This window comes from Amphichorda felina, assembly GCF_050947745.1.
Source record: "Amphichorda felina strain 45539 chromosome Unknown scaffold_1, whole genome shotgun sequence".
NCBI lineage: Eukaryota > Fungi > Ascomycota > Sordariomycetes > Hypocreales > Bionectriaceae > Amphichorda > Amphichorda felina.
In genome coordinates this window covers 20,810-39,555 of record NW_028145049.1, presented here as the reverse complement: position 1 = coordinate 39,555, position 18,746 = coordinate 20,810, and the positions used below count along the sequence as shown (strand labels likewise).

The 18,746-nt window shown below is 50.7% G+C and overlaps 8 protein-coding genes across 8 annotated transcripts; 4 read left to right on the top strand and 4 right to left on the bottom strand.

The window, feature by feature from the left end:
- Positions 1 to 434: 434 nt before the first annotated feature.
- ACO1O0_000011 (uncharacterized protein) lies at positions 435 to 1,360 on the bottom strand (the record flags this gene model as incomplete). Its single annotated transcript, XM_083189517.1, has 2 exons — positions 435 to 1,136; positions 1,202 to 1,360. The coding sequence occupies 2 exons, from the start codon at positions 1,358 to 1,360 to the stop codon at positions 435 to 437; spliced, it is 861 nt and encodes a 286-aa protein (XP_083053376.1).
- Positions 1,361 to 2,060: 700 nt separating this feature from the next.
- On the top strand, positions 2,061 to 3,784 carry ACO1O0_000010 (acyl-CoA dehydrogenase family protein; the record flags this gene model as incomplete). Its single annotated transcript, XM_083189516.1, has 4 exons — positions 2,061 to 2,885; positions 2,950 to 3,226; positions 3,289 to 3,397; positions 3,448 to 3,784. The coding sequence occupies 4 exons, from the start codon at positions 2,061 to 2,063 to the stop codon at positions 3,782 to 3,784; spliced, it is 1,548 nt and encodes a 515-aa protein (XP_083053375.1).
- A 3,072-nt stretch (positions 3,785 to 6,856) lies between these two features.
- On the bottom strand, positions 6,857 to 8,545 carry ACO1O0_000009 (GMC family oxidoreductase; the record flags this gene model as incomplete). The annotated part of the gene is made up of 5 exons (XM_083189515.1): positions 6,857 to 7,255; positions 7,313 to 7,727; positions 7,787 to 7,860; positions 7,926 to 8,345; positions 8,537 to 8,545. The coding sequence occupies 5 exons, from the start codon at positions 8,543 to 8,545 to the stop codon at positions 6,857 to 6,859; spliced, it is 1,317 nt and encodes a 438-aa protein (XP_083053374.1).
- A 172-nt stretch (positions 8,546 to 8,717) lies between these two features.
- Positions 8,718 to 9,089, bottom strand: ACO1O0_000008 (uncharacterized protein; the record flags this gene model as incomplete). The annotated part of the gene is made up of 2 exons (XM_083189514.1): positions 8,718 to 8,911; positions 9,086 to 9,089. The coding sequence occupies 2 exons, from the start codon at positions 9,087 to 9,089 to the stop codon at positions 8,718 to 8,720; spliced, it is 198 nt and encodes a 65-aa protein (XP_083053373.1).
- Positions 9,090 to 10,181: 1,092 nt separating this feature from the next.
- Positions 10,182 to 11,061, top strand: ACO1O0_000007 (HAD family hydrolase; the record flags this gene model as incomplete). Its single annotated transcript, XM_083189513.1, has 3 exons — positions 10,182 to 10,202; positions 10,269 to 10,410; positions 10,571 to 11,061. The coding sequence occupies 3 exons, from the start codon at positions 10,182 to 10,184 to the stop codon at positions 11,059 to 11,061; spliced, it is 654 nt and encodes a 217-aa protein (XP_083053372.1).
- Positions 11,062 to 11,518: 457 nt separating this feature from the next.
- On the bottom strand, positions 11,519 to 13,236 carry ACO1O0_000006 (MFS transporter; the record flags this gene model as incomplete). Its single annotated transcript, XM_083189512.1, has 4 exons — positions 11,519 to 11,775; positions 11,829 to 12,089; positions 12,166 to 12,562; positions 12,982 to 13,236. 4 exons carry the CDS (start codon positions 13,234 to 13,236, stop codon positions 11,519 to 11,521), a joined length of 1,170 nt encoding a protein of 389 aa, XP_083053371.1.
- Positions 13,237 to 15,300: 2,064 nt separating this feature from the next.
- ACO1O0_000005 (uncharacterized protein) lies at positions 15,301 to 16,855 on the top strand (the record flags this gene model as incomplete). Its single annotated transcript, XM_083189511.1, has 3 exons — positions 15,301 to 15,637; positions 15,699 to 16,042; positions 16,136 to 16,855. The coding sequence occupies 3 exons, from the start codon at positions 15,301 to 15,303 to the stop codon at positions 16,853 to 16,855; spliced, it is 1,401 nt and encodes a 466-aa protein (XP_083053370.1).
- A 1,034-nt stretch (positions 16,856 to 17,889) lies between these two features.
- ACO1O0_000004 (uncharacterized protein) lies at positions 17,890 to 18,556 on the top strand (the record flags this gene model as incomplete). The annotated part of the gene is made up of 2 exons (XM_083189510.1): positions 17,890 to 17,983; positions 18,045 to 18,556. The coding sequence occupies 2 exons, from the start codon at positions 17,890 to 17,892 to the stop codon at positions 18,554 to 18,556; spliced, it is 606 nt and encodes a 201-aa protein (XP_083053369.1).
- Between the last annotated feature and the right edge of the window lie 190 nt (positions 18,557 to 18,746).

The window sequence follows — 18,746 nt, the reverse complement described above, 5'->3', positions numbered from 1 at the left end:
TAGCCAGGTGCTGGTTCGTGCCAGGTACTTGCTTCTAAATGAGTTAATATCTAAAATCTTGTATAGATGTAATTTGTACATCATGGCAGCTCTAATTTCAAGCAAAGATATCTCTACATTGTACGTTCAACCAGAGTGCAAATGAGTCTGCAGGCACCCTTTATTCCTCCCTGTGAACCTATGCCTACCCAGACCTAAATCTCTGGGTACCTTCTGTGATTAAAACAAATGATTGTCCCTTCTAAGGGTAACAATTTCTACCCGCGATAACCACGGGTACCCGATTGCACAGTTTGGTACTTTGGGAAATATTATGACAAAACAGCAGTGACTTGTTAGGCTATCCGAGGAGTTGGCCGCAGTGACCCAGCATAAGTTATTTCAATTCAACCTCATGGTCAAATAGCAAGACAAAACTGTCTGTTGTAATCCATCTATAGCTTCGATCCCCTTCCTAGTGGCGCAAAGCTGGAGCCACCCATGGCGTTGACAATCTTGTCCACCGTCCGCAGAATCCATTCGCACCCCTCATCACTAGCTAGCCACTTGATCGCATCGTCGCTCGAACCAGCACTGTCTACTCTATAGGACCCATCTTCCATCGCTTTCCTCAGGCCGAAAACATGGGAGAGGACTTGTGGGCCAACACCCGTCTGCGCTCTCAGGCAGGAAATAGCAACTATGGATGTGTGTACTCTCCCCACGCTGGATAATGTTCCCCTGTCAGCCGAAGGGGGGTCGGAGAGCAGAGCCGAGTAGTGACTGCTGAGGATGTGTACTGGGAGATCAGGATGCGCCAGGGAAAGCTTGTCCAGAAGTTTATCATGATGCGGCCGGTAGATGGAGACCCATAGACCAAGGCCCCGTGAAGACACGTCAACCACGTTCTCTGCTGTCAGCTTGCGGCTAGGCGAGGTACAGAGTCTAGACTGTACTTCCTGGGGCAGCGAAGCGCGGAAGGCGTTGAGACAGTTGATGGTTCTGGGAATTCCGTTGAAGCTGATGCATTTCAACACAACTTCTCGCATGCACTCGGCAATCTGGACTCGAGCATCCAAGCCGTCTGCGTGGCTAGACGCGACGCTATAGATGATAGATAGTGAGGCTGGAGAGTTGAGAGTGAGCGTCGTGGCGGTCTACAGCGTCAATGGTATTAGGCTCGGAATCATTTTTACATATCGGGACTGATGCACGGGCTTACCGCGATAGTAAGCCAGGCTTTCAGTCCTAGCTTCCGTGCGTTTGCGTCACGCGCGAGACTCTGGAAAAGCTCTTCAATGCCTCCTGGAGCATCGCGAACACCGGGCTGGGCCGAAGGCTCGTTGATGAGAGCCTTGAGCGAGGGAGACAGCTTGGGCATTGTGGGTGGCGTCGATGAAATGGAATGATTAGTGATGGTAGGTATGAAGGGGAAGTTCAAGGAGGTGGGCTTGGATAAGTGATTCTGTAGCCCATCTCTGGATATTATTGATGTTGAATTATCTATTCACTTGGCAGCCCCCATCACCATCAGGTCACGCAGGTATTAACCCCGATCTAGCTGCATGCCGCCCTCTTAGGTAGCCGAGACGGACCTGCCCAGAGGCCACGGCCGAGGGAATTTCCCCCTCCCTGGGGATCTGCCAAGCTGTTTTTGACTGACGGGGCCTCTCCAGTGTCTCCACGGCCTCTCCAACTCCTCAATCCCCATGAATCCACAACGGTGGGCCGGCGGCGTGGGGCCGCCACTCCTCCGCCGCTCCGCCAGCCACTCATTCAGGTACGAAGTTCCTCGAAATATTACTGGGAATTGTGGCTCATTAGCCCTAAGCCGTCGGCTTGGCCCGGTATTACTGCCTCCAGTGGGTTCCATGTCTCCGGTAGAACCGAGGCTCACTAATTGGTCCAATTTGGTTCGCCGAAGGCGCCTTTACCGCCGTTAAATATAATAGGTACCGAGAACGGCTATCTGACCTATTACAAAGACCAAATTAGCAGTCAACTCAACATCAAGAGCTGTGGTTACTAAGTCTCGAGCCTTCGCACCCTCTGAGCGTTCCTCCATACGGCGAGTTACAGCCATGGCCCCCCCGGCCAAGATATTCACCCGTGATCAAGTCCGGGAACAGTCATCCGCCGACTCACTCTTGTGCGTCATCGATAGCACCGTTTACGATGTCACCGATTTCGTTGACGTTCATCCCGGTGGCGAGACCGTCCTGCGCGAAGTAGCCGGCCAAGATGCCACCACCGCGTTTTACAACCTCCACCGCCACGAGGTCCTCGTCAAGTACAGCGACTTAGCCATTGGAACCATCGAGGGAGAAGCCCCCCAGGTCATCGCCATGAAGCCTGGCGAGCTCAGCCAGGTCCCCTACGCAGAGCCTCTATGGCTGGCGGCCCCCTTTCGCAGTCCCTACTACGGCAAATCGCATCACCGCCTGCAGCGCGCCATGCGAGACTTTGTAGACCGCCACCTTTACCCCGAGGCTCAGGAGTGCGAGGCCACCGGGCGTTATATCAGCCAGGACATGATTGATCAGATGAGCAAGCTTGGAATTCTCCACATGCGCATGGGGCCCGGAAAACATCTCCATGGTGTTGAGCTGATGGGGGGCGGCATTGTCGACGGCAAAGACTTCGACTATTTCCACGATTTGATCGTCAGCCAGGAGTTGGCCCGGGTCATGGCTAGAGGTTTCCAGGAAGGTAATATGATGGGGATGACTATCGGTCTACCAGCAGTATTGAATTTTGCCAATGACAAGGCGTGGATGAAGACTATCTGCGATAACGTTTTCAGCGGGCGAAAGAAGATATGTCTGGCTATTTCAGAGGCGTTTGCGGGCTCAGATGTCGCCGGAATTCGCACCACAGCTCGCAAGACTCCCGATGGGAAACACTACGTGAGTAAAAGATTTTGTCCTCTCCAGGCCGATTTTACGATTAGCTCTCTAACATGAACAACAGATTGTCAATGGAACGAAGAAGTGGATTACCAATGGAACCTGGTGCGACTATTTCGTCACTGCAGTTCGAACAGAAAAGGGTCTAAGCGTCCTTCTCATCGAACGTGGCGAGGGTGTCGAAACAAAGCCCATCAAGACCTCCTACTCCCCCACCGCGGGCACATCCTATGTTACGTTTGATAACGTCAAAGTCCCTGCTGCTAATTTACTCGGTGAGGAGGGCCAGGGCATGCGTATTATTCTGAGTAACTTTAACCACGAGCGGTGGATGTTGGTTTGTGAGTCTCCTTCCAAATCTGTATCTCTGCTCGAGTTCCGGCATCTAACCGATCATAAATAGGCTTCAGTGTTCGCTGGGCAAGAAGTATCGTTGAAGAAACACTCAAGTGGTCTAATCAACGTCGCATCTTTGAGAAACGCCTTGTTGACCAACCTGTTATACGTCAAAAGTAAGCCAGGATCCTTGTCAATGCGATAAGAATGAGCTAACAGACCCCAGACTTGCCAAGATGATCTCTCTAGTAGAAGCAAACCAAGCATGGCTTGAGACTATCACCTACCAGATGTGCCACATGCCATATTCGCAACAAGCCAAACATCTCGCCGGTCCAATTGGGCTCTTGAAGATGAACACCACCCGTGCGGCTCATGAGATTGCCGATGAGTCGGTACAAATCTGGGGTGGCCGTGGAATTACACAGACGGGAATGGGAAAATTTGTCGAGATGTTCAATCGAGCCTACAAGTTTGATGCTATTCTAGGGGGTTCAGAGGAGATTCTGGGCGATCTTGGTGTAAAGCAAGCAATCAAGAACTTCCCTAAGGCAATGTTGTAGAAGTCTGAGAGATGGGGATACCCGCTAATAACAGTCATGGTGAAAAATCTAAATAAATAGAGGAAGAGAATCATACTGCTTCACTAACATATCACACATAACACTGGGCCATATATTAATTCCAATGGTTGTAGCTAATTCTGTCTTGTCGCCCATATACCTGTGAGGCAGTTAGTGATATGTAAAATACCAAGCATGTGTATGGAAGAATGGAAGTGGGCGAATGCTCTCCCCCTTTTCAGTCTCTTCTCTTAGCAGCACCACTCCAGTTCTTACTCTATACTTCGTATATAGGGTTAGACCATCGTTTGGATGCTGGATCAATGATTGAAGAGCTTCTACGGCTTGATAGGCCGTATACCAGTGTCCAATGCGATGCCCTTCAAGCGCAGCGTGTCAGCATCCCAAATACAAGCTAGTTCTTTCTTCAGAGAGGTCGGCGGATTGCTTTTATCAAGAGAAGCCCATACCACACGGGGGTTAATCTAAGAGACAATCTCACTCTTACCTCAGGGCTTTTTGGCATGGTAGTCTTGCAGCCCGCATCGACATGCTCGAAGACAATGTTGGCTTCGCTCCTGATCTGAGACAGCCATATAGTTTCCTTATTTTCGTAACATCAAGGAGGACCACAAGAGAGGCGACAAGCGGAACATATAGACGATCAAATTTGGACTCAGTTGTAAACTTATCTCAGCATCATATTCGCCCATATAAATGACTAGAATATTGCCCAACCACAACTGCCATAAATACTCACCTCTCTGTGGGCGCGCAGGTAAAAAATAGCACCACAGGAGCCACTGCAGGGTATAACGTAAAAATAATGATCTTTAATCGTTCTTATAAACACACTTTAAGCCTCCTTTAGTTTTCCGTTTTGGGAATTTGTCAGCTATCAGCGATGGATTTTCCTAGGGACACGTAATAACTGGGACTCTGCTTGCCAGGGCGGAACTCATGACACCAAACCCAGCTCCTCACCTGCGGGATATTTTCAAGGATGGAATACTCTCACTGCAACCCGCTCAAAAGGGAAGTTCCCCAAGTTTCTCATGTTCATTCCATTGGAAGGAGTGTAGGAATAAAACTAAACTGAAAGCGTGAAGAGTGTGGTGTGACATGTGCTATCATATTCCTCTCAACTGCGATACATGAATTTCCTAGCAGCATGGACCCACGAGTAAGAATCAAAAAGTCTCCCATATTGCCTTTCAGCAATATAACAGGGTGCCGTAAGGTTTCCTCCATCCAACTAGGCCAATCTCACAACCAGATGCCATGAAATCTCGTACATGATGTAGGATTCACTCTTCGTAAGAGGCAACAAGGGCTTGGACCTCGTCGTCAGTAGGTGGTGCCGTGCCATCCTCCTTTGCCTTAGTCTCGAGTTCAAGGCGTGCACAGCCAATGGGGCAGCGGCAGTCAGAGCGGGTGCCATAAGACTTGCAGCAAGAAGCAAACGTGCTAAGCTTTTGGCTGATTTGGCCTGCAGGACACTGGTTGCCGCTGGGAGAGCCTCCAGCCTCACGGCAACAGTTTTTGGTGGCGGCGTCATTCACCCCTATGGCAGAGAGGCACTGGCAGGCTTCTGCGGAAGAGATCATGGCGATGATCGCGACGATGGAAGTGAGGAGCTTCATTTTGACGAGTATGAACAGTCAAGAGGATTTTGGTGTATAGAGAAGATGTAGTGCTTTGCTTAACGATTAAACTGTGGACTTTGTGGGCAACAATGGCTCCTTTTATACTTTGTCTTTCAACAAGGTCGTATCGCTTATACACCAATTGCATTCGTAGGAAAGACCATTATGAAATCATGACAAATTATATTTACAAATTCACCCCTAATAACATGTGCAAGTGTACCACTAATAACGTAGGGTGTGCTTTGTAGCCACTCGGTAGGACAATCAGGATTCACGAGACGCATGCAGCCGTGTGGCGGTGGTTAGGAGAGGGTTGCCAATCTCCTGCACCGGTTAGACCATGTCGATTGGCACAACCCCCCCGGGTTCTGCTCGAGGAGCTGTCCGTCAAATGATGGCTCTATAGTTTACAGAGCCACCTGGAATATTGACGGTAGATATAAGAGCTGGGCCAATGCGCAACTGATGCGGTCCGTCGGCTCCGTAGTCTAGGTAGCCACTACAGGCGACAACTCTCATTTCTGCACCATCCTTCCCTACACATAGATGTATCTCAATATTAAAAGGCGCATAGTATGAGAGATATTCGGCCGTTTCCTATTTCGCTCCAGCGTTGGTCATATTTTGGTCACTGAAATCAGATTCATGCAGAAGCCGACGGCCCAGCTGGCCCCCACAGCTTGTCGCACAAGCCTGTATCCCATTGCTGCTCATGAGGCTACACTTCCGTACCAAGCCATCTGCTCAATAGGTTAACTTGCTACAAGACACAATACCTCTATTAAAAGCTAACTCATATTGTGAAACAATTAACTAAGATTAGCAACTATATGAAAGTAGATACTTATGATCTCTGTATCTACACTCATGGCGCCGAGGAGAAGTCGACCTACAATGAGCGGAGAGGGGAAAGAGTGTTGTGTCGGGTTCATAATTGTTGAGGATGAATTACCGTGTCTTACCTTGATTTCTTCTTGACATATTGATTGGTCGTCCATCACAGGTGCTGACCAACAGCTTGATGATTTTGTGGAGAGCGGAAGTTGGGGGCTGGAGAGACGAGGTTGGCGTTGGGGAACTTGATGTTCTAGATTCTGCATGGGACACTTGCGACGGGGTACGTATTTGACCCCGTATTGTCGATTGGAATTTACCATGGACGCTTTGTATGCAGGTTTCAAAAACTCAATTAGCTCGCTTTTTGTGGCCAGTAGGCAGTAATCACACATTACGTGAACGCTTGCTCTAGTTGGTAGTGCCAAGGGCTCCTCCAATGCTCCTTGCAACAGCTAAAGGTGCGTGGGAGGTGGGTGAGACTACATTGCGCGAGGGCGTGAGACGAGAGATAAGACAGCCAGACTATACTGCCTACTTCAATTCTAATGCGATTTTACCAGACTCCGTCGCGTACTTGAGGGTATGTTTAAAACCCCCAATCCTCCCTAATTATTCTTGCTCCATGCTCACCAAGCATATAAACCGGGCCAGCGATGTTAACATCTGGTACAGTCGGCATGATGCTGCTGTCGATAACCCGCAGGCCGTGGACGCCATAGACGCGCAACCGTGGGTCAACGACACCGCCGTCCTCGAGTGGCAGCATACGGTTCGTGCCGCTGGCGTGCCAGTTGGGGATTGTATTAGCCTTGATGTACTCGAAGATGGCATCGTCGTTGTCAGAGGCAACCTTGGCCACGCCTGGCGCCACCTCCCCATGATCGGGCCCAAAAGTGAGATTGGCGAAAGCTTCGTGCGCCAGGATCTTGCGTGCGTCGCGGAACGCGTTGATCGCGATGGCGCGATCGGCGGGGTGGGTATAGTACTAACGAATTAGCAACGGGACAATGGAAGGCGACACACTCTACAATATCTGACTTACGTTGGGATTGATGATAGGGTCATCCGACATGGTGCCGGACTGGATGGTGACGCTTCCCTTGGAAAGCGCAACCATGCTCGACACAGAAACAGAAATGTACGATCCGTCTGCAGATGGCTCGTAATTTGAGCCCGGATTGTTAGGATAGAAAAAAGATTCGAAGAGGAACTCAACCGTCGCGCGGTTGGTGAGACCAGCCTCGACTACGGCACCAGCACCTATCTCCTTGAGCTTCTCGCTAGACAGCTCCTGAAAGCCATTGGTATTGCCACCTGTGGCCGTGTAGACACCCTTGCCGGTAGAGTAGTACTCATCCTGCGCAGCCTCAACAGCCGAAGTGTTGTACATTAAGTAGTGAGTTGAAGCTTCGGGCACCACGGTGGCCGAGATGCTGAACAGGTTGTGGTCCATCATGCTACCATTTTGTCAGGGGCTTTTGTTCATATGCCAGAAATTTGATCTTTTTTGCCTTACTGTTGCCCTACGTTTTCGTTAATCAGCACCGGCTTAATGCCAACGGCGTCCAGGGTGGTTTGTGGCCCAATGCCCTTTTCTCACATTAGCTGGGTCCATATGGTCCTATATTAATCAAGGGCTGAGGGAATCTCCTTACCGACACCATCAACAATTGTGGCGACTGGAAGGTGCCCAGGGTGAGAATAACTTCCTTAGCGGCGGAAACAGTGCGGTGGCGACCCTGAGAGTGATCTATGAAGTTAACGCCGCTCGCCACTGGGGTTCTGGAAGCATTTTTCGAGAATGTTATCTGTTGAACGGGTGCGTTATGGAGAATGTGGACATTTGGGCGCTTGACAGCAGCCTTGTAGTAGTCGTAGGACGAGCTGCGTCGATATTTGGAGGTGAGAGTAGCAGTGCCCTGCTTGACACCGACATTCTTTCCATTATTCAAATCCTGAACAAGAGGAATGTTGGCCGCCGCGCAAGCCTCGATAAAGGCAGTGCTGGAGGGAGGGACAAAGCCCTGGAAACCGATCTCCAACGGACCGTCAGAGTACGCGGTCGGATCCCAAGTCTGATACTTTTGGTTATATCCGGTTCCTTCGTTAGGTGGGTTAAAGCGGGTTCCCTATGGTTCTAATGAGAAATTATAGGTCTCCCTATATATATGGGTAGTACCTACCTTGATAAAGTCAGGATAGACCTCTTCCCAGCTCCAGCCAGGATTTCCCAATTCTACCCAGTGGTCGTACACATTGGCCGAACCGCGCCCATAGTAAAGGCCATTGAGTATACTACTACCACCAAGGCCGCGGCCACCTGAGAGTATCAGCAATTATTCCTGCCGTAAAGGCTTTTTTGTACGTACGGTGGTAAGCAAGCTTCCGGCCGCCCAAGCCTTGCTGCGGCTCAGTGTAGAAGTTCCAGTCAATAGCGGTTCCTGAGGCTATTGCTCAGCATTGAAGGGCACCCATTTGTAATAGATAGATAGTATGGGTAACTTGCCAGCAATGAATTCGACGGCACCGGGGGCCTCATGCATGGCAACAACGTTAGGGTCGGGACCAGCTTCTAAGACGAGAACATTCTGATCACCAGATTCGCTCAGTCGGTCGGCCAGAATGAGACCAGTTGTTCCGCCTACGACACTCCGTTAGCCCTAATCTGTATAGATCTTCTGGGTACTTAACACGCACCCCCCACAATAATAAAATCATATTCGCGACGAAGGCTAGAGTCTGTTAGCTTAAGGAGCTTCAAAGGCAGAGATTAATGGACTTAGCAACCAGAAAGCCGTTTCAGGAGCGTTCATACGCATCTTGAAATAATAGGAAAAGAAATAGACAATATCAAACAAGGAGTTAGCGAACTCTTCGGATTCCCATCGACTTATGATATAGTGAGCTAGCTGTTATATATTCTCTCTCTCTTCGCAACGTTCCTACAGGGCCGTGTCATCTAGCTTACTTGTGCTAATGCCTTCAACGTCCAGTCCTGAAATCATACGATTTCTTTCACCCCCTTGCAGTCTAACAGATAGAGGTCCAGGCCAGTTGAGGTCCATGACTGTCTAAGGGCACGCCCATATAAGGTCACTCCACTGAAGTCCACGCTAACGTGACACGAGCTACCCTGGTCGGTATGGATGGCCGGCGTATGTCAGCCGTAAGTTCCGCTGTGAAGCTGATTATCACTCATACATCGCCTGGATTTAGCTGAGCAAAGCCCTTGCCAGTAGCGGACGTCGGTACTCCGTAGCCACTCGCTAAACCACATGTTACCATATTCTACTAGGCGTGCGGGCGCAATATTCTTCAGCGATGAGGGTTTAAAACTCGCATGCATCAAGATCCCTTGCCCTACCTGCAGCCTTACTGCATTTAACAGGGATCCGGGCAGATCTCGGCATCTTTCACAAACCCCTCCGTACAAACCCCCACACTCCCCCCGGTCCCCTAGGAACACTTTAACTATTACGCCCCCCTGTACGGATAGTCGCTCCCGCAGCCGATAGAGCTCTAACCGCCGTACCTTCCCTCCTAAGACGACGGAGAAGACGCATACACAATTAACTCCTAATACGAGGGAGGGTGCCGGTTAACCGCCTGTACAGGGCATCGTGCTGCAAACCATTCGTGACAAAATTGTGGGTATTGCGGCTGGTGACAATGTGCCCTCGTCCGGTATCGGATTGCCAAGGATGTCGTCCGTATTTAGGTTGATGGGGAGGATTTGGTTAGAAGCGTTGTCAGACTGTCGGTCCGGCAGAGCGGTAGTCCAGGGGCATAGGAAAGTACAGGGACATAGGATTTCCCCCAAAGACTGTCTACTGCAATTCTCCCTCTGTGATTCTCTACACAGTACCAGCAACTTGTTGTTTGAGACCGCCAACACCATCTTGTCCGGCAACATGGGTTCCAACGTTGGAAATGTACGTGCCCTATTTCTCGCCTTCATCATGTTCTGCCTACTTCACGTGCTTACAGGACTTCGGTAGAAGATCACCACCCTCCTTCTTGACTGCGACAACACACTTGTCCAATCCGAGACCCTCGCATTCGAGGCTTCTGCAGACCTCACCAATGAGATCCTGGCCTCATCCAATATCGACCTGAGCTTCACAGGCGATCAGCTACAACGTGAGTTCGTGGGGCAGAGCTTTCAAGATATGGTTTGTTGGGCCCTCAAATCGGGTTTGAAGCCTGGAATCTAACTAAGAGAATTCTTAGATGCGCTCTCTCGAAGCGAAGTATAATATCACATGTAACATATCCGACACGATGCTAGAACAATACGCAGGCATGGAGGACGACCGTGTTATCTCTAAGCTCCTGCAGAAGCTGCAGCCGTGCGAAGGTGCCAACGCCGAGCTTGAGCGGCTGGTCGGCCATTACCATCTTGCCGTCGTGTCTTCCTCTGCCCTGCGACGGGTGCGAGCATCTCTCGACAAGGCTGGACAGGCCGGATTCTTTGCCCCGGACGACGTCTTCAGCGCTGCCGACTCGTTGCCTGTGCCTCTATCGAAGCCAGACCCAGCCGTGTACCTTCACGCGCTGAAGGCAATGGGGAGAACCGCCGGTGAATGCGTCGCAGTTGAGGACAGTCGTTCGGGTGCAACCTCGGCGAACCGGGCGGGGATCACCACGATTGGATATACAGGTGCTTGTGGAGATCCCACAGAGGCTGAGACACTGCGTAAGGTCCTGCAGAAGGCGGGGTGTCAGCTGATAATGAGCAGCTGGGCTGAATTCCCCGATCTCCTGACTAAGATCGAGAGCGGTTCAGTGTAGACAGCCTCACCGTGGAGAGAGATGTTAGGAGTGTACCTAATTTAATGAATTTAATATGGTTGCGTTCTGGAAGTTGACCTTCAAAAACCAAAACAATCTGTAACCAAATGCCATGGCCACCCACTTTACCAGTCTATCTGCCTCTTCCAATAAAGGGAGGCAACATGCTAGCTATTTGATATCAAGAAGTTATGAAGAAAACACACAAAGTTCATTGCAACTAGATTATTGGACTTTGCGTAAAAGGTTTATTTTAATTTCTCTGATGTCGAGCTGTTTAACTATATCGTTGAATCCATACTTTTAACATCCTGCCATTTTGGTGATACTCCATCGCCCATCTGAACACCAAGTATCCTTATCCCTGTACTAGTCCATATTCTATCATACTTTTGACAAGCTAACTCACGCCGTGTTTTCGAATATACACCTAGGAATTGCTAAGCGGGTCAGAGCTCTATTCTTCTCTTGACCCCTTCTCTTCCTTACGTTTGCGGGATAACAACATCCACAAGCCTCCGAGCACGACGCAGATAGCGAGCACAATCGGCTGCAGTGTCTGCACGCCTTTGGCTTCCGCAATGGCACCAATAGCAAAGGGTAAGATGGCTCCACCCGAGCCTCCAAACGCAGTCGCGAAGCCGATAGTGCCGACGTGGAGAGAACGAGGTATAACTTTGGTGATGAGAACCACCGCTACGGGAAACATTGGCCCTGGGAATTTGGAGTCAGTCACACTCACTACCTTGAGGGCCAGTGACACTCACCCATTACGACACCGATCAACGCTGCCGCTATTGCACTCGCAATAAGGTTGGGCACCAGCCAAAAGACCAGTTCAAGCGCAATCGTCAAGCCAAGGTATAGAAGCATAGCCCAGAACTCACCGAGACGGACTGTGACAAAGGATAGGAAGAGGCGACCAAATGTCATTCCGCCCCAGAAGCCCGTCGCCACCGCTCCGCCGACCATGGAAGAGGCATTGCGCCTGCGCTGCATGAAGACGACGATCCAACCACCGAGGGCAACTACCGACGTTTCCGAGCAATTAGCCATGTCATCCGAATATTACGGAAAGGACGGATGGGCAAGACACAAACCCACCTTCAGCGCCACAGTATCCGAAGATAAAAAAAGCAAATAGCCACGACAGTCTGTTTTTCAGCACTTGGCGTGTGCGGCCCGATTTGCCTTCATCGTCCCCGGAATTGGTAGGGTTTTCGGCTAGATACACGGCTCCTGTCTGGGTCCAGAATGTGGCCACAGATGTAGCAAATTCAACAGCCGAGGCTGCGGCCATGACATAGAAGAATGCGAACCAGCCGGGCTGGCCGTCTCCAGCGAGGCCCGTGGCGATGAGAGGAGCAATGGTGGCGCCAAATGCGTAGCATGCCTGCAGGATGCCTGACATCTCGTGCGAGTTGGCCATTTGTCCGATGAAAGAACACCATGCAGCGTCTGCTAGTCCATTGCCCATACCCACAAAGGCGTACAGGGCAACCTGGATAGTTAGTTACGAAAGTCAGTACAGTGTCAAGCTAACCCTAGAGATCAAGATTTAGGGCGTAGAATAAACGTACCAAGACGGGATAAGGAGGATGGAACGAGAATATCAAGTACGGCACCAAGTGGCATAGGGGAGCAAGCACTGCCACGCCTCTCTGGCCAAAATGCACGTGCATAAAGTTATTGATTGCGGATGCAATGGCATATCCAGCAAAGGGCGAAAGGAAGATGAGCGAGACAATTGTGTGGTTCACGTTGTAGTAGCTCTCGAGCTACTCAGTTGTGAGCCATCATCACTATAGCAAGGGGAGGAGCCGGCTATAATTACCAGAGGAACTAAAGCCTATTGATATTCCGGTAAGTAGAAGTCTAAGCATAGAGCGAGGTTGTTCCGCGGAAGCTCCCTTCACTTACACCATATGAGCCATCATTCATTCCCACCACAAGAAAAGACCAGAAGGTCGCCGCAGTACGATACATGTTAATGGGGGGCGAGTTCCATCTCTGCAGAGGAATGCCATCATCGGAGGGAGCAGAGGTGCTGCTGCTTCTGGACGCCTCTTGCTGCCCGGTGGCAGCGGCCCGTTGACCCTTTTCCACATCGTGCTGGGAAAGGGTGGGCGTGGGCTGCCTCACGGCCTCCACGCTGGATGAGCCGGCCGCTGTCATGATGATCTTGCTATGGCGTTGCAAATCTGTTAATGTAAAGAAGTATAAAATGATTGAAAGCGCCGGGTGCTCCCAATGAAGGCTGGCCTTCAGCGATATTAGATCATAAATAATTGGAATGCGGTTGACTAACTAGCAAGTTGAAGAGCCACCTGCGTAGTAGGGCGCTGGACAGTACTCCTCTCGGTTATCCAGTCAACAATAATCGTAGTTCCGGGTTCAAAAACAGAATCAGATACGAACATGTTTCTAGGTTAGAGATGTGTGACTAAGGCAATCCACAGTACCAGCAATGAGAAACTCTTCGGATACCGGCGGCGGCAATAGACATCATGGCGCAATACGACTGAACTGACGTGAGAATGGTAAGGGTCCAAGTGGGATCATCTGTAATCGGGCCGTAATGTAGTATCCTGACCCTAGGCCGGGACCTAGATACCATTCAGGGGAGTGTGTGCCCTACGCGTGGCGGCATATGTACGTATGATTCGAATGGTGCATCTCACGAAAGCCTTCATTGGGCCTATCATCGTCTAGCGCACGAATCGGAATTTGCCATTCATCCATGTTGCCTAAGAAAATAGTGCGTATAAATGCGGACCCTGTTTGTGCGTTGCATGCACGCCATCACGTTTGTTGGGATCTATGCATGGCGGATGTGCTGCTTCCGTGCGAGGACCACCCGGGGATTTCGGCCACCCTCCGAAATACGTATACTACTCGACTGTAAGCCGCCGCCACATACATGACATTAGACCGGAGTTGACTTCAGATTTCGGGAGCCTGTGAAGATCCCCGGGAGTTTCGGTACCCCTCCAAAATGCGTGTAAGCTGCAGCCGCACATACGCATTGCCATGTAGATCGGGCCTCACTCCAGATTTAGGAGTTCCCAATAGGCGATTTCTTGCTCTTGGAGCCCTACACCCCCAGACCCTTGATTCACAGTATCCTTGCGCTCAGGTCTAGGTCTTTGGATTCCATAATCAGGTTATTATAAATCATGTACACTTGATTATTACTCTCGTACGGGGTGCTCCGATGTGTACAGCTAGAAATGAGTCTCTTAATTCATATTTTGCAGAGGCATATACTGACAGCATATGCTGCTTACTTACGCGAGCCTCTTAGCTAAGCGAACACGAGGGTGACCATCAAGCTTATAGGAAGTTACAAACTAGTTTGATATCTTCTTGGCAGACTTGTTTAGTTATGATGAAATTGTTTGAGAGAAATACTACGCGTTTGCCACGCATTGTCGTCGTATAATGTGGTTCCATGCAGATGCGTGTGCAGCATGGCTGTCTGACATATCTGTCTGACATATGCCTTGCAAATTCTTCTTGGATATTCCCTGCTTCCGGGGTATCCTAAGGTAACGCCGAGATCTGATAGTTGATGCATGCAGCTATCGAAAACAGGTAGGGATGTGGGAGATCCATGCCGGGTACCCGGTAAGCGCCACCCCCCACGAACACCATACTACTAGGCTATTGACCCTCCTACAACTCACGCAATAGGCAAAGACAGGGCTTCAATCTCATCTAACTTATTATGTATAGACTCCAGAAAGAGTGATAGCACTATGTTTGGCTTACATGCTCAAGTAAAGAGAGGGTTTTGAACCTGACTGGGATATGAACTAGCTTCCCTGTCAGCCACCTTGATTCACCCCTAGTGCAGAATCTCATTCGTATTATAATTCAATGCGTGATTTCTCTATGATATACCCTTGTCATTCACATTACACCACTGAGTGTTGTAGGAAACGACTGCGTACCGCGAGGGATGTATCCCCCCGTGATGAATAAGGCATACTGAGTAACTCTGAGCAGGCTCAAATCAGGAAAAGCACACACCTTCCTGTTAGAGGACTCATCAATGTGAAGACCGCAAGTATGTAAAGACCACGGCGTCGCCGCTCATTACTTTCAAATCCTCCTCTGTTCAGACAAGGCCAGCATATCACTCCTCGCACCCTACTTATATTCCCTCAGACACGAAGGGCAATCTTCTTTTTCTTGCCCCAAATAATATTCTTTTCCTCGGTTTCAACTTAGAATACCATGGGTTCACTTTCGCTTGTCGAAGAGGCTTCTCTAGCTGAGAACTCTTTATTCTACCAGAGTGTCTACCCTTCCTCTGCACCAACCGTCGTGGCTGCTGATGGACTCTATTTCACCCTACAAAATGGTCAACGAGTCATTGACTCGACTGGAGGAGCCGCGGTTTCCGCTATCGGCCACGGCAACGCAAGAGTTAAGAACGCCATTATTAAGCAGCTGAACAAGTTCACCTACGCCCACCCCGGTTACTTCCAGAACAGCCCCTCTCACGAGCTAGCCGATATTCTGGTCAAGTCTACTGACGGTCAACTGTCAAGAGCATGCCTTCTTGGCTCTGGTAACATTTCCCCTCCTCTCCAATGCTAAAACACCCGAGGTCGGTACTGACATGGATATAGGTTCAGAGGCTGTTGAGGCTGCCCTGAAACTTGCGCGCCAATACTTCCTGGAGCGTGACCCCAGTGCTCCTCGGACAAGGTTTATTTCCAGAAAGAGCTCCTGGCACGGATGTACCCTGGGAACCTTAGCTGTTGGCGACTTGAAGGGCAGAAAAGAGCCCTTCATGGACATCCTGGCTGATAACGTCAGTCATGTCTTGCCCTGCCATCCCTACAGGGATCTTAAGGATGACGAGACGGTGGAGGAATACGTGGCTCGCCTTGCCGAGGATCTTGATGCCGAGTTTCGGCGGGTTGGCCCCGAGAACGTGGCCGCTTTCGTCATCGAGCCCATGGTGGGAACGGTAAGTCTCTGTGCCATGACTTGACAACATATGCGCTCCCTTTTAGGGCTAGGCAACCATGGTCCAGTGCTAATTTCGAGCGTTGAACTCCAGGCTCTGGGCTGCGTGACCGCTCTGCCGGGGTATTTGCAAGCAATGAAGGATGTCTGCCACCGTCATGGCGCTCTGATCATTTTTGACGAGGTTATGTGCGGCCTAGGACGGACGGGCTACATGCACGCGTGGCAGCACGACGGTGTCGTTCCTGACATCCAGGCCGTGGGCAAAGGCCTGGCCGCAGGGTATGGAACCATCTCGGCCCTGCTCATTCACGAGCGCGTCATCGAGGGCCTGAAGCAGGGAAGTGCCTCTTTCCAGCACGGCCAGACTTATCAATGCCATCCGCTCAACGTCGTCGCCGCCATCGAGGTGCAGCGCATCATCAAGGAGGAGCATCTCGTACGCAACGCACGCCTTATGGGAATCTTGCTCGGCTATCTCCTGCGCCGGGCCTTCGAGAACCACCCAAACGTCGGCGACATCCGTGGCCGCGGCATGTTTTGGTGCATCGAGTTTGTTGCTGACAAGCTCACCAAGAAGCCCCTGGATCCCAAACTCAACCTCGCCCGCCGCATGCGTCTCCGCGGCCTCGAGAAGGGATACGATGTATGCCTCTTCTCATCGACGGGCTGCGCCGACGGCTGGAACGGCGACCATTTCCTCCTGGCCCCGCCCTTTACCGTCACGCCCACCGACGTCGAAGAGATTGTGTTGCGCGCTGTCCGGGTTGTCAACAGCGTCTTTGACGAGGTTAGAGCCAAGGGCCAGATCTAATGTTTTTCCACCACTACATGTATTTTTTCTACTGTTTTTTCCAGGTCGTTATCTTTTGCTATCAAGTATAACCAAAATGAAAAATGAAAAAAAAGGTAGAATGGATAAAATGCACAGTTTTCTCTTTCATAGCTTCATCCGTTCTTTGTGCTGACATGCGATTTTCCGCGTCCCGGTGGAGACAAACAAAACTGCAAATTATGCAGATGTGTTGTCGACTCATTGAGTACGGATCGATTCGTCGTTAGCAACTAAGGCCTAGGCTCCTTCTTGTGCGTGTTATTAGCGGTTCAAGAGGCGAATGGGCTGTTTCGAGAGACTACTCGTACTTGTCGTTGCTAGCTGCGTGCATGTCAGACGTCAATCGGGTAACCCAGACTCCCTGGCATCACCCCGGTCCATGATTCCCCAACAGTGATGAGGTGTATCCGTAGTTATCTTAACTTACGGAGTACTATGTACAACTTCGTCTCAACGACCCACTGTAGCGTGTCGGGCCGACCCTGCTCGATTAGGTAGTCAGGTCGTCAGCACTACCTGGGTACGGGGAGTTGCTCGCCGCAGATCCGTCGCTGTTTTCGTTCGTGACCCCCACCAGCAAAGGTTGGAGCTTGTCGGGGCGGGGACTTGGATGAGGGACTTGGATGAGGGGCAATCCAATACATGTTTTGCCCTCATGGTATCACACTACTACTAGATCCATAGGCCTGCAGTGCCCTGCACATGTTATTGGTGACCTTGACGGGGGGCCATGATCAGCGGCTAATCGCCCTGGAAGGCGAGTTAATTACCTGATACTGTTGCTACAGAAAAGCTCCACCATGTCTTACCTTGTGCTGGCTCCAGGGTAAGTCTGTCGCTGAGCTCGTGGCACAGTCTCAAATAACCAACACTCCAAACAGCGTCCGATAAATATAACCCGACGTCAAGCACTACTAGAAACCTCGGTGCCAATCAGTCTCTCACAGTACGGCACAGCATAACATCATCGTACACACCACGCCCACATATATCATCGTCGTCTCATACCAAACATGGCAAGCAGGCAGAACAGCACACCCTCGTTCACCGTCGAGGCCGGTCCTGGCACCGACATCTGGCGAAAGCCCGGTCGCAATGCGTGGAACAGTTAGCAAAATACCCAATCTCCCCGCTTACCTGCGTGCCGTGCTCACATGCGCATCCGTAGTCCCGAGCGTCCACACCAACTCTGGGCCACTCAAGTCCTTCCTCTCCGTCCGTGTCACCTTTTGGGCTGACTGGGCGAACCTCTACGATCAGTCCGGCGTACTGTTGGTGCCGCGCCGGTCTTCGGAAACCGGGCCACCGAACAGCAGGTGGATCAAGACGGGTGTCGAGCTCTACGACAGCCGCCCCCATCTGAGCACCGTTACCTGCGACCGGTACGCCGATATGAGCCTCTACCCGGTGGCGACGGAAGGATTAAAGAGTGTGACGATCGAGGTCTTCCGGGACGGCGGCGCAGGGGGTACGAAGGCTTGGGTGCACCGCCTTGTACTGGACCAGGATGGGAACATCAAGGAGAGGATCCCTTTGAGGGAGGTATGCTGGCTTTTTGCCGACGAGGACGAAGGTGACTGGGTCTTGGACGTCAGCCCCTTGGCTGCGAGGCCAGACAAGGCTGCAAAGGACGCATTGAAGGTCGATTTTAGCGAGTTCAAAGTCCAATGGAGCCAGTAAACAATCCTACCACCGAAGTCATAGTCACAATGATATGATTCAAATTCATCGAAACGATTTTGAGACGGAGGTCAGAATTCCCTAATTGGACTTGAGACAGATTTAAAACTGGGCCATCATCCTCAATGAAACTTATACGACATATCTTGGGCTGCTCTTGTTACCAAGGCAATCCTTAGATGTTACAAGG